Here is a 15,238-nt window from a genome sequence, read left to right on the forward strand (position 1 = left end):
TGTTACATTATATTTCAATAATACGGCAGGCAATTCATTTAAACCGCGTAAACGTCGTAAGCTTGTAATGAGTGTGCAGGCGTTTAGCCTTGGGTTTATATTCCAATAGTTGTAAAAACATAAATATCTTAACTATTAACTAAATTCTTCCTATTAAAGTATACTTACTTACTATAAAATAGCAAACTTATTTAAATTTATGTTTTATACCGTCGGCATATATTCAATACCCACTATCAGCAGAAACCCAGTATTTCAGAAGAGCAAAAAAATCGGTTTTATAGCTATATTGTAAAGTTCTTACAATATAAAGCTCCTCATGGCGTTATGAGAAAATTATTTTTAAACCAGAGCGGGACTGTCTTCGGCTGTGCCGATGTATATGCTATATATACCACCGATCTCAATGATCTTTTCAGACAACCATATCTCTATATATAAAAATCAAATTCTGTGTCTGTGTGTGTGTTCCCTATGGAAACGTATTTCGCACCTTGCAATCATCACCAAATTTTGGTTATAGGCTCCCTCGATAAAGACGAAGGTTTTTCATATTTCAGAAATAAGAATTTTAAATTTTCATTTTTTTAATTATTTGTTAGCGATCAGTTTAATTAATATCATTAGAAGCTGGTCTTATCTAGTTTATGTGGGGTGCGATCAAAACAAAGTTTTTTCCACCTTGCAGCCCAACGTTTCGCTAAGATTTTCTTATGATCTTCTGGGACGAGAACTGAAAATGGTGGATTCTTACATTAATAAAACAAAACAATTTAAACAAAAAATACTTAAAAACAAACACTGTCGATATCATCGTTTGTGGTACCCTTGTCATGATCAATTTAACGTGCGCCACTGGGTAATGCGACAAATTTTGTATGTCAGCAAAAGTTACTCATACGCCATGTACATACTTAAGTGCAGAACTTTTGCTTGGCCATAGCATTGAATTCATAAAAAGTTAAAGCGATTGCATTGAGGGATTTAAAAGTTTTTCTTAGATTTAAGCATTCCATTTTCAAAATAGCTGTCCATATCAGATGATAGACACAAATTGTGCAGCTAAAATATTTTGATTAATTTATGAGATTTTGAGTATGAATTGTGTGTGACAAAATAATATTTGAAAAATAAAGCAAATAATGATAAATTAGAGGAACGAGGGATCTAAGAAAAAGAAGGATAGTGGTAGAGGGTGTAAAAAAAGAAGAGGGAGAGATAAAGAAATTATAAAGGGTGAGAATGAGAAAAATTGGGAGATACAATTTGAAGACGATCAATAAAATCTTATATACTGATTGCTTGACTTTGACTAACGGGAAGGAATGCGTCAAAATACACCTTCTTATTTAGATTAGTATCTTCCCAACCCGAGCAACGCCGGGTACCCTGCTAGTATGCTATATATGTAAGCGTTTGGTGGAATTTGAAGCCTCTAGCTGATAAAATGGGACAGTAATTACGAAAACCTCCTTATCTGAACAACCGGTTGTTGGGGATTTATGCCATATATACGATCGATCTAATCCATTTTTTCAAACAACAATATGTGCAATATACGAAAGCATACGGTGAAGATTGAATCTTCAAGCTGATAAATTGAGGAAGATATGACAAAAATCATCTTTTCTGAAAAATCGATTGTATATATATGCTATAGTGGTCCGATCCAACCGGTTCAGACAAATGTCTAGTCGGACACCTAAGTATACCCGCTCACCAAATTTTATAAATATACCTCAAAAATTGAGGGACTAGTTTGCATACAAACAGACAGACGGACATGGCTAAATCAACTCAACTCTTAATCCTGATCATTTCGGAATACTTATTGGTAGGTCTATCTATTTTTCTTTAAGAACTTACAATTTTGAGATTCGTGACGAAGTTAGTATACCATTTCATTTTCATGAAAGGTATAAAAATATATTGCCGAGAGAGCTTTTTGCAAATCAAAGAAGATATAAGTTTTTTGGTTGTCGTGTTTATGTTGAGTATTGTTTTGAACATGACGCCTCGTAATAGTGGGTAAAGTGTACTAGTACTCCTTATCGAAGAGCACGGTGTTAGCTCTCAAGGCAGATATTATCAGAAATGGTAGCGGCGGACGGACAGACCGACCGGAGCCAATTAAAATCTTTTTCGACACCAATAATATTGATGTGCTGAGTTTAAGCCAATATCGGCCCCTTTGCACCATTACACCCCAACGTTATCCGATTAAAGCGTTAATGCCTATACATATACCAGGTTGGTGATCTCAGTAGTACAACAACAAAAATTAGGCGGCCGTCATAATCCGGTCATGAATTTTAAAGTGGTAGGAAGGGAAAATTGTTGATAATATGTTGCTGCTTTTTTAATACTTTAACAATGTGATGTGTGAAAAAGGGTCAAACTTGATATATTTCACACATTTGAAACGGGAACATGACGGAAAAGTGATGAGAAAACAAAGGCAAAAGGAAGAAAAAGTAGAGGAAGTTGGAGGGAAGGTGGAAAAGTAAAGAGACCGAGAGGAAGAGGGAGAGTGTGAGTAAAAGGAAGAATAAATAGTAAAAAGAGGTAACAGGAAGGGTTGGAATAGTTAAAGGATAAAATTAAGAGTAATAGTGATAGTGATTGTTATAATTGAATAAGAGCAAGAGCAGGAAGAGTGGGAGCAAAAACGGGAAGATTTACAGAAGAATGAAAGAGATAGGAAAGTTGAATGGGCCGATTAAGGTAAACTAGCCAGAGCTGTTTGAAATAAAATTTTGATAGGACATATATTTCTTCAATGAATTTCTATAAGCTCTGTGGCACCGATTCTGTAAAGTATCTGCCGCTTTACGTTCTCTGGACTTACTAAAGATTGTGTAAAAAAAGGTCCTATGCATAATCCATGGCGGAAACAGTAATAGGTGACTGCTGGAAAGCAGCGGATTGGTACTTTTTTAATATGATTTCACACTTCCACTTTCGGCGCAGTACGATTTTGACATCAGTCCAACAATTTACAAAAACAAAGTAGGTGGAACTTTTATTTATGCTTGTAGGTATGTCATCGTGCTGCCAAGTTGTATGGTTCCACCATGGCATTATCTAAAGATTAATTAATGAATGGTTGTGACATCTTACCTTTTATATTTTCTACTATGTTTTTCAAATACTTATACATATGTATATTTGTATATAGTATTCACAAATACTATCAATTAGTTGCAAATTGTTATATTGTTAAGTCTTGTGATATGTAAATATAATGTGCTGTAAAAATTTCATTTTAATTTTGCTTCTTCTTCTTTTGTTCTTTTCATGCAAAACACACTTAAATATAAAAAATAAAAAATAATAATAATTGCAAAACAACTCAAAAACAAAACATCAAATCGCACCCACCAACGCTATTGTGCAGGGTCTCTCACGGCAAACATCACTTGTCGAAGATCGCCTCGAGTCGTCCGATGACGATGAATATCATGACGAACGTACAGGTATGTTATCCCTATCCTGCGATCAAATACATTTAATAGCACATATTCCGAGCATGCTACGAATGCGTTCGCTTTCCTTGCAAGAGCACATTTCGGTCATATGTAGTTTGAAGGTACCACAATCACATTTAGCACAAAATCAACACCGACACGAACATCACGATATCCATCAACATCATAATCACCTGCATGACCATCTCAAACACAACAATACACAAAACACTGGCAACAACAGCAATACAACAGCAAATTTCAACAGCAATAGTGACAACTTCAACAACAACTGCAAGCAGAATGGCATGCACTACACCAACAACACCAATGGTATGCACGTATTTGATGCTCCCAGCACGATATGCCACAAGCACCACAAAAAGCACACACACACAGGTGCATGCATATTAATTCATCGACGTCAACAAGTTAATCAACAACAACAACAACATCAGCTGCCGCAGCAACAACGTCGACGTTGCCAGAGTAATACAATGTCATCGCCACAACCACCTGATTTGGTGCGTGACTTGCATTGTGGCAATAAAGTGCATTCGGCACCTTGGGATGACGAATGCACAGTCAACAGAGGTAGGGGTGCTGCAGATTATGTTAATCGCGCACGTCGTTTATTTCTTTCCTTTCGTTCACATCGCATCTCACACACGCATACAAAGTCGAACTCACAGGAAAAAGAACAACGTACCCAGCGGCCCACGTCAGCGATTCCAATTATTATTGTAGAGAATTATGATCATCATAATGTGCGTCGAGTGAGTACGAGTACAATATTACATCCACACACTGGGTACGCTGCTTGGGGTTATACAGCTGGCGAGAATGTTACGGAATTACGTTCCACTCAGCGTAATGACTGCGCAAGTCAGCGCGCACGACGTACGGAACATTCTATTTTCAATAGCGGCTCCCAACAACATAATACGAAGCATCCTATAACGGCAGTGCCATGCTCACGCATGTCGGAATATTTGCGACGTAGTTTACGTATTAATCGCATTTTTAAACGCTCACAATCTCATAAGGAGGGAGCGTCGCACGATACGGTGATCGGAAGCATTACGCATCAAGAATTTCATGCTGGCGCATTGAATGATAAAACTTTGGAGGGCGCATTATGTGGAACGGCGCGCAGGGTGCGAATAAAACATAATAAATTAAAGGCAGAGAGCGAAGATAATCGTAGTGCGGCAATGGATTATGATGTGGATCATTCCAGCAACTCATGTGTAATACAGTAGCGAAAATCGTAAAACTTCTATTGGAAATACTAGACACTTGATTGTATTTAAAACGAAGAAAAACTGCATATTCAAGGGTCGTTTGATTAACGCCTCCGCTTAAGAGGAACGAATCGTTTGATTATAATTAGCTCATAAGTTTCAAGTACGTTAAATGCCTTTACCATTGAGTTTGTTGATTTGATGGAACCACGTTGATCACAAATTTTAAATTTCTAGGTTTAATATAGGACTTAATCAACCAGTCACCTTCAAGTAATGCCGGTTGAAAAGATTGTTGTAGCGATAAAACACCACCCGAAGGGTCCAGTAACAAGCACCATTGCATGCCAACCTAATAAAACCACACTGCGTTTTTTTAGCGCACGCAAACAACGGGCGTTTTTTGCCCTTACCCAAATAAGCATGCGTTGCAACAATGTAAAGCATGTGTGCAAACGTCAAATCTAAATGTCACGCAGAACAAAAATTGGAAATCGAGTTAGGTTTTCACGCAGCAAATTCAATTTGGGTTGCTCTCATACAAGTTGTATGTGCATGAGACATTTTTGACAGAAAATTACTTTCGTGGGTTTATATAGGTTGGAATGTTAAAGTTCTAGCTCGATCATTTCGGGAACGAAAATATTGTCAACGTAACCGGTGCAACACTGCGTGATTATCAAAAACTTAAGTTCCCCTGTCTTTATTTAACAAAATTGCACAGAGCTTTCACAGTTGACCACAACTTGCGCACACCAACAGGCAACTTACTTGTCATCACTTTGTGAACGCTGAACTTTCCAGCTGTGATACCAAATTCTCGCTTTTCCCACCTTGGCATCTCCAAATCAATCTTGTAGGCGCACAAAAACATGTTGGCACATTTATAATTAAAAAACTATGTACATCGATATTGAAATTGGTTGTTCAAATATTTTAGGAGTAGCTGAAAGCTCAGGCCATTTTTTCTCCTCACTGGAGACTATCTCTATTAAGTTTTCGGAGAGCTTTAGGAGCTAGGAAACAATTTGATATGACCAAGTCCATCATTCTAGTCGCCTCTTTCTATAATTGGATTATTCTGAGATCATTGACAGACCCAGCGGTGTTTGCTTTTTTTTATGGGTGAAATAAACTCATCAACCCCTCCCATACTTGGAACACCTCACCGGTACATAAAAGTTATAATCAATTTAAAACTGGCTCAATTTTGAAACAATCAAGTATAAGACTTTTGTAATAGAAAAAGGACGAGCAATATGAGAAGAGTAGGATTTATATCAGGAAGTGTCAAAGGAGATGAAGTGGGAAGGAATGAACCGAAATATAAGAAAAGATAGACCAGAAAGACCAGAAATAGGAGTGTGGGGATAAAGAGGAGGAAGTTAGATAAATAGGAAAAGGAAAGGAACGAAGAACTAGAATGTTATACCTCCGAGGAGATTAGCACCGAGCTTCTCCTAAAATTTTTGATGTGCTGTTTTTTCATTACTTCGATAGACATCTGTTAACAGATGAGTTTTGCTCAGAAGCTTCTCATAGCAGAGATGTACTCGAAGGACTTGCCAACCCAACCTCAGCGGGGTAGGCAACTTAAATACCGAAATGATTCAAGGGGTTGTGTAGGGCAACTCTTTCCAGGTGTTGCCAGCGCAATTTATAGCTTCTGCAACCCAATTGTCAACCTCACCTATCCGTGGCGAATCCTGTTTCTTTAGCATCCGAGGCTCTGCCGTCGCCAAATTCCATGGAACTAGGGGCTGAGTGGAGGGATAGCCTAGAAAGTTCAATGTGGTCATATGAAATCCTTCACGAGGTGGTCGGTCTAGTACCTTTGTTACCGAAACGTACCAGATTTATACGTGGCAAAAGGATAACATGGATCACACTCCCCAAAACCTTCGGGCGTGTCTTTACTGCCAATACAACACCAACAAGAGCTTGGCTAGTTAGACCATCACACTACCACTACTCAAGACGGCCGCAGTAGGAAGCAGAAAGTAGGATGAAGTTGAAGGCAAAAAGAAGGTTTTCTTAGAGCTCTCTTTACATTATTTTCTAATTCATAGTCTAATCTCAGGTATTACCGATCGTTATTTTCTCAACTTTGATAGTCAACCTGACAGTTCATTAAGATTCAGATATATAGCTGTTCCAATTTCACTTAAACACTTTTTTAAGATTAAAAGGTTTGGCAGAGATGTAAACGATTTTGCTCGTTCTTACCTAAAGAGTTTTGATTTTTTTGTTCTGTGGAAAATATTTGCGCGTCAAGATACATCAAATCTTCTTAGAGGTAGAGGCGGAGCCATGGCCATTTAAAAAAACTCTTTTCGATATGAAAATATTTTTTCTGAGATAGTGCATATTATTTGCATTTACTATTTATTCAATATAATAGTGGAAGTTGTCATCGGTCGATTTCGTTCATGATACTGATATACAGTCCGTATCACAAAAACAATCTCTTTGTCGAATTTTGTTTTGACAACATGGGTTATAATCTTGTACACAGCACGTACTGATCACGAGTTAAAGGGCCAATTAATGGTGACTTATAACCACAAAACCATAACCAGGTAAAACAGCTGATCGAACCTACGTTATGGAAATCAATGTAATCGATTAATGGTGCCATAACCATACTGTAACGAATTTACTGCAAATCCTCTTATTTGCAACCTTCTGCTAAGTTCGAATCACTAAACTGTTGAATAAATAACTCCAATATTAAATAATGGAAAAATGGCCTTTATTAAAGTACTTCACAATAACACTTATACTTTGCAACTAGCTTGCTTAACAACCAAACTGACTGATAGCTTAAATGAAACTGATCTTGCCTCTACTGTTGTCGCCTTTTTATACTGTCTGATTTCCTCTTTGCATATTTCTAGGCTTTTTTAATTCCAGAACTTACTAGTTAGTTATAAATTTCTCAGCTACAACTACAGATGTATAATTTGTATAGATTTTCTCATACCCCATGCGCTTGTATATGTGATCGGCACTTCCACAATTATATTTGCATACCTTTGGGAGCATCTCAGATAAGATATCTGCCACATGCATCTCTTCTCCTCTGCGTGTACGTACATAGGTGTAGACAAAATGATTGAATTATTGATGTGCATTCACGTCACTGCTTAGCATCGACATAGAGATGGCAGTACCCCTTAGTGTTGCTAACATTCGTAACACTGCCCTCCACCTAAGTTTGATCGTCCCGATCAGACAAATCTCTCGATCTAAACGCTGCCAGCTTTTCCAAATGAACCACTTTCATTTTGGTTCGTGGTTTACCGATGGTTTGTATGCCGTACACTACATCGTTGATCCTTTTTACGACTTGGTATGGGCCTTCCCAATTACACTGCAATTTCGGGGACAAACCTTTTTTCCGTTGTGGGTTGTATAACAGCACCAAATCTCCTTCCTGAAAACCTTCCGAATTAATTGCTTACCGTATCTGGCTTTCATCTTGTCACTCATAATCTTTGTTCGTTGTCTTATCAGATTGTGTATTCTCTCAGCTCTTCTCCAAATCACTAGTGGATTTCTTGACATTTCTCTCTGCATCGGCATCTATCCCAAACTTCAAATCACCTGGCAGTATAAGGTCATTGCCAAAAATTACTTTTCCAAGGGTTTGGCCCGTTGTCTCATGCATTGCTGATCGGTAAGCCATCAAGAATAATGGTATGCGGGTATCCCACTCTTTATGGAACTTGTCCACTACTTTCTTTAAGTGCTCCTCCAATGTTCTATTGAATCGTTCCACCATACCATCGGACTGAGGATGCAATGCAGTTGTCGGTGTTTTTCGAATGCCCAATGATTTACACATTTCCTGGAACACAGCTGATTCCAAATTCCTGCCTTGGTCAGAATGTAACTCCATTGGTACACCATACCTTGCAACCCAATTGTTTATAAACACTTCTGCTACTGTTTCCGCTTCTTGATTTGGGATTGGGTATACCTCTGGCCATTTGCTGAAATAATCCATAACTACCAGTACATATTTCCCACCTGTAAACCTGGTAGCAAAGAACAAAGCGTTAACGACCGCAACCAGGCTCGTTGCTTCGGGGTAGCTTTAGCGCCGACCATATGGCCATAGTAGTAAAGCGTCATCATTCGAGGGAGATCTTAAGGCCACAATAGAGGTGGACGGTTGGCGCAAGGGTGCGCAAATGGCGGAGGAGATGATACATGTGTACACCGATGGTTCCAAGGTAGTGGAAGGAGTAGGGTCTGCGGTATACTGCGCTGATCCGGAAATAAGCAGATCCTACAGGCTGCCGGATTACTGTAGCGTTTTCCAAGCGGAAATATTAGCCGTAACCAAAGCAGTAGAAACCCTGGAAGAGAATAGCTTAAGCTGCAACCATGTTAACTTTTATATTGACAGTCAAGCAGCAATTAAGGCATTAATCTCGCATAGCACAGCATCCAAATGCGTGTTAGAGTGTAAGCAGTCTCTGGAGAAAATCGGGACAGGGAGAAGCATACATCTATATTGGGTCCCAGGGCATATGGGAATAGATGGGAATGAAAAAGCGGACGAACTAGCTAAAAAGGGCGCATCCCTTGAAGCTTGCTCCGTAGATGTCCCAATTAGATTGGGCGAGATCAAGCGAAAGCGAGAGGTGCACATGATCGACCAAGCGGGAAAGGCGTGGGTTCAAGCGCGGGGCTGTAAAGTGTCGAAGATTATGTGTAGGTCTTACAACCTTAGACTAACACAGTTGCTCCTATCATTAAAAACAGAGGACTGTAGACTCATGACGGGTATTCTGACTGGACACTGCCTTCTGGCGTCACATGCCTTTAAATTAGGCTTGGTCAGTGATAGCAAATGTAGGAAGCGCGGGTTGGAGGAGAAATGATCGAGCACGTGCCCTGCACTTGCCAGGCTAAGACTCCAGCTATTAGGAGTGATACAGCTGTCAGATCTAGAAGCAGCAAGTGGCTTAAGTCCTAGGAAGCTTCTAGTATTTGCCAAGAGGACGGAGTTATTTTATAACATAAGTCCTGGTTTTTGATAGGGTTTCTCAGTTTGGTTGTTAAAACAAACTTCTGGTAACACTACGGACTCAATCAGTCAATGTGAGGTCCTCATGGACCGGCCAGTTCAACCTAACCTAACCTAACCTCGCTTCTGGTAAGGGTTTTTAGTGGACACTGCGGAGCACCACACCGCTAGGATGGCGGATTACTGCCACAGCTGCAGATGCATTTAAGTGTGGAAAAGGATTAAATTTCTGCTGAGCAATTAAAAAAACAGCTGGGCGATTTAGTTGTAACTGCTCCATACGATCCTTCAAATCATCGACTTTGCCTGAAATTGAGCGATTTTTGCATCCTGTGCTTCCAGCTTTGATGTTACCTTTGCTTCCTGTACTTCTAACTGCGAACACATCTGTGCCACCTGCAATGATAAGCGCTCCTCTTGTTCTTCCATCTTGGATGTTATGCGTGCCTCCTGCGATTCCAGTTGGGATGCCATATATGTCTTCTGTTCTTCCAGTTGAGTTTCCATCTTGGATGTAATCTGTGTCGACATTTCTGACATTTGCGACGATATTGATGTTACTGTCAATGTTTGTGCAGATATTGCAGCCAAAATCATGTTCAAGTCTGTGCTCGTAACTGTCTGCGGTGTTTCTTCCATTTTTGTTGTTTCCTCGCCTTCAAGATGAAAGTCATACTCTTCCACGTCGATTCCTTCTAATTCCATTGCCTGTCGTAGTCGTTCCTGAAGTTCTAGTTTAATGCCGGTTGTATTCAATCTACGGACCTCCAACTCCTTCTTCAGTTGTTGGATCTTCAATTCACTTAAATTTGGCATGTCCAAGTTGTATTCGAAGTCTTCGGAATTTATTCAACAATTCCTCTTCTGACACGAATTGTAACGAATTTACTGCAAATCCTCTTATTTGCAACCTTCTGCTAAGTTCGAATCACTAAACTGTTGAATAAATAACTCCAATATTAAATAATAGAAAAATTGCCTTTATTAAAGTACTTCACAATAACACTTATACTTTGCAACTAGCTTGCTTAACAACCAAACTGACTGATAGCTTAAATGAAACTGATCTTGCCTCTACTGTTGTCGCCTTTTTATACTGTCTGATTTCCTCTTTGCATATTTCTAGGCTTTTCTAATTCCAGAACTTACTAGTTAGTTCTAAATTTCTCAGCTACAACTACAGATGTATAATTTTTATAGCTTCTCTCGTACCTCATGCGCTTGTATGTGTGAGCGACACTTCCACAATTATAATTGCATATCTTTAGGAGCATCTCAGATAAGATATCTGCATGTGTTTGTGCATCTCTTCTCCGCTGCGTGTACGTACATAGGTGTAGACAAAATGATTAAATTATTGATGTGCATTCACGTCACTGCTTAGCATTGGCATAGAGATGGCAGTACCCCTTAGTGTTGCTAACATTCGTAACAATACCATAGCCAACCAATTGGATTTTGGTTTCTCGCCATATCAATAACCTAAAAATATTCGAGTTGGTGAATTTAATAGCTTTTTGCAGATTTTATTCATTGTATCGGATACTTTATGACTAAGTTTGTAATTGTTTGTAATTTTTTGCGTTTTCTTCATTTGTATAAAATATTCACGATTTTTAGGTTAAATCACCATTAATCGATCATATTGGAGATGGTTATGGATATGGGTATGGTTACGACTATGGCGTTAGGGTTAAGGAAGTTTAATTAGCCCTTAAAGTAACGAAAAACGATCGTGTAACAATAAGCATTTTGTAAGCACTCCCATATGACACTCCCATAATTCACTTAGTCCAGTGTTGCGTTGGAGCCAATTGCCACAAACTTACGAAAACCTTTACATATGTATAAATATATGTATATAAACACTTGCATATCATATAACAGTACCAAAGTTAAGGATCCATTACTGATACTTAGCATAGACTTGACTTGGCTTGCGAACTGTCACTTACAGATCTGTTAAATTAACATTGCAAGTTACTGATTACTCAAAACTTAGCAACACTTAACTTGACTTAGAAGTCTGTTGAATTTTGATTTTCTATGTAAGTTCTAAGTGACGTTTACATTTTGAGATGCCATTTGTTTGTTTCCATTTCATTTTGACATTTTGTCATACAAATTGACATTTATTTAAAAATAAATTTCAACGCTGATTATAATGCCAGATATTATGCGCCAAGTGGAGTATAATCGTGGCTAAGTTGCCAAGTTTACGCAAAGTCCAGTCAAGTCTATGCTAAGTATCAGTAATGGGGGCTTTAGCCTGCATTTAGCAATTTTACTCTGTCGATTATCCATTTAGTTCTATATTAAATAAAAATTTAGTCACAATTTGCATGTTTACTTTGTATAAACGTTTTCACTAGCCATAAGATTATTTTCATGTACATAAATAAATTATTAAAACAAATAAGCATGTATATTTCTTATTGTTTATAATCACTTTTTGTTTGGCTGAATTAAAGTATTCTGGTATGTTATCAATTTTCAAATATATGTGAGCCGGTCTCTGAAAAGGTGGCTTATGACTCAAAAAAGAAATGGCAAGAAACAGAGGTTAACAGCTGTTTTTTTTTTTTAGTCATAACCCACCTTTTCATAGACCGGCTCACATATAGTTGTTCTTTGTATTAAATCACATGACCTCATAGACGTTCCGTGATTTCAATGAACGATGCAAGTAAGTACACTTCCTAAAAATATTTAGGGAAAAAATTGAGAAGTAAAGGGCGCCTTGCCAATTACCGGCCCACAGTATTTCTTAAGGTTTATAAACATAACAGATGTCCCAAATAGCGATCAGGAAGCTTACATACCGGAAAATGGATTAAAGGCATCAAAGGTTCGTCATCAAAAAATAGTGGGCTTACCATTGTAAAAACAAAAGTTCTATTATCTCCACTCAATAAAAATTAACAGGAAAACAATAGGCATATATGCCGATAGATTATTGAAAAGTGCCCAAGATCTAGCCGCAAGAGCGGGATAGATCATAGAAAGGACTGGTACAGAAAGTTCGTCAAATTTAGAACTCCCTAGAAGTTTTTTAGTGATGTACGCTTTGAATAAATTATTTTGTAGTGGTATATCACGACATTTTTATACATACGAGTATCGCATGGGCTCCAAAATTCGACCAATCCAATTTCTTAAATAAGGAATATAAAAATGACAGCTTTTATGGTAATTTCTTTATATGGGACATAGCAACTCCTCTATTCAACACGGCGTTAATGTGAAGTAGCTCCAAACCAAATTTCACTAATCAGGCATTACTGGTATTTCTAATAAAAGCATTGGAACCAAACTACCATGATGTGGCTGCAATAGCTACGAATATGTGTGATAGGAAAATTAGATTCTGTAAGGGAGGTGCCACGCGACTTTTTCATATATACTCAAATTTTCGTTAAAACTTTAGCTTTAACAACATTGGCAGCTTTGCCAAGTTTCAGTAATGTGACTTACGCGGTTCAGGAGATACATATGTTAAATGGAAAGAAACATTTGTATGGGATACTGATAACCAGGCCTTAGTATGAAATGTTATTTATTTTATACGATCCGGATCTGTGCGCAGCTTGCCCGACTAATATAAAAGTATCTTATCAAATATCAACAGAAATCAGCTGTTCTATCAATCAATTACAACTTACAGCTTGCGCTGCCATCTGGCGTATGGTAGCAACTGCCGGTGATGCAGTGCAAATATTCACAATAGTGTCATAGTACAGATAGATTTCTTTGTGTGCTCACAATCGTTTATTTTTAACAAATTCTTTAAATAAAATGTAGCTAAACAAAAACACAAACACTACTATCAAAATTGCCCAAAGCTCGCTAATAGCCCGAATCTCCATCTTTACAACCAAAACTTTATTTATAGATTTGGATTCCAAATAAGAGCGAAAAAGGGACCCGTACATAAAAACATCAATTAGAATTAATATATATGATATGATGATATACCAATATTCATTAGAAATCAAAGCTTAAACCTTTAGTATGCTGTACATTTGGCCGAAGAACATATTATGATCATTTTAACCTTCAAATTAAAATTTAAAGTAAACTGGACTATACATTTTTTCGGAAAAATGTATGTATCTGTGCGATGTCACCTTTCAAAAAAAATACCACGAGTACTTTGTTGTAAAATTGCTGTTGTACTGTGTAATAATGAAGTCAGGATTCATTGACAGAACATCAATTTCTAAATAAAGTAAACTACATCATTTAATTTATGTGGAAAAATAAGTTTACTCACGGTATAAGGGAATACTTTTTAAGATGAGCCGCATTGGGCCAGGATTAGAATAACAAGGAAAACATTAAGAGCAAAATAAAATGGAAACAGACTGAAAGGTTGCCACCTTAACTTGATTTTATCCCGCTACTTTCTCGAAAACTGTTTAACCAATTAAAATCAAATTTTGGATACAGATATTGTGTCACATTCAATAAAGGTGATGTCAACAAGATAACCTCACTTTTTCGTCAATATTTGCCAGTATTTATGTGCGTTACAAAAGTATTGGATTTTGATTGTTTCATTTTTCGTATAAGTTTTCACAAAGAAATAGTTTTCTGCAAAATATTTTCTATATTCTTTTGGAGAACACAAAGTTACGTTAATTTTTTTATCTAAAAAATTATAGTAGCCGCTTAAACGGTGTATTATATTGCTCAACGTATATAGACAGTTAGTTATGTAGGATAGTCGACATCTCTAAAATATTGTGACGAATATTAACATCTTATTTACGCGTAAAAATTAAAGCTAACAACACTTATGTAGAAGGCGACGAAGAGCTATCTCACACACACAGATGTAGTCATCAGCCGAAGTAGTTACTCACACATACACACGCATATGGCTATAAGTTACAAATATGCATGTACTTATGTATATAGTTGGTAACTAACCAAGCATGAGATACAACTGTTCGGCAAATTACTAGATTTTAGGAGAAATGGGTTAACGAGGAAACCGTGAGAATAGAAGTAGCGCAAGCTGAGTAATAACGAGTCAGTTTTGATTTGAACACGCTATTGGTTGTGAAGTATAATTGTGATATACTAGTCTCAAAGTAAACTAAATCAAGACCAGTTTGCAATACAAAATATTGGAGTGATTTATTAGACAATTTAGCGATTCGAGCGTTTGCAGAAGGTGTACAATAACCAGGATTTCCCTAAATTCGTTATGGCTACTGGCAACGCACAAAATGTGCTGCTGGTTACCATAGCAACGGGTGGTTGTGTGCGTATCGGGCGATGCGTGCTCACACGCACTTGTTGTCGGCTTCGCGTTGATGAAAATCAAAATTTTTAGATTTTTTCGGTTGACAGCTGATCTATTTGATCGTGGCCAACGTGGTTCACAAGCATTAGTGTGTTAGTTTTGTGAGAACGTGAAATGAGCAAGTTCGCGGAACGTTGCGGGATATTGAAACCTACGAATGCTTACCAGCATTGTGGAA

General features: G+C 37.7%; 1 protein-coding gene across 14 annotated transcripts in view; it reads left to right on the forward strand.

Annotated features, from left to right (window-relative positions):
• The window catches only part of LOC137245527 (protein qui-1), a 304,290-nt gene that overhangs the window by 282,559 nt on the left and 6,493 nt on the right, over positions 1-15,238 (forward strand). For 11 of the 14 annotated variants that reach the window (XM_067776337.1, XM_067776338.1, XM_067776336.1 and 8 more), the window contains one exon: positions 3,398-9,451. In XM_067776337.1, the coding sequence (XP_067632438.1) occupies positions 3,398-4,729 (1,332 nt within the window). In that variant the 3' untranslated portion in view covers positions 4,730-9,451. Of the gene's footprint in view, positions 1-3,397; positions 9,452-15,238 lie in introns of those variants that run through there. The other 3 variants (XR_010951337.1, XR_010951338.1, XM_067776347.1) reach the window with 1 other exon arrangement.

The sequence above is a fragment of the Eurosta solidaginis genome, chromosome 3 (genome assembly GCF_040869045.1).
Source record: "Eurosta solidaginis isolate ZX-2024a chromosome 3, ASM4086904v1, whole genome shotgun sequence".
Lineage (NCBI taxonomy): Eukaryota > Metazoa > Arthropoda > Insecta > Diptera > Tephritidae > Eurosta > Eurosta solidaginis.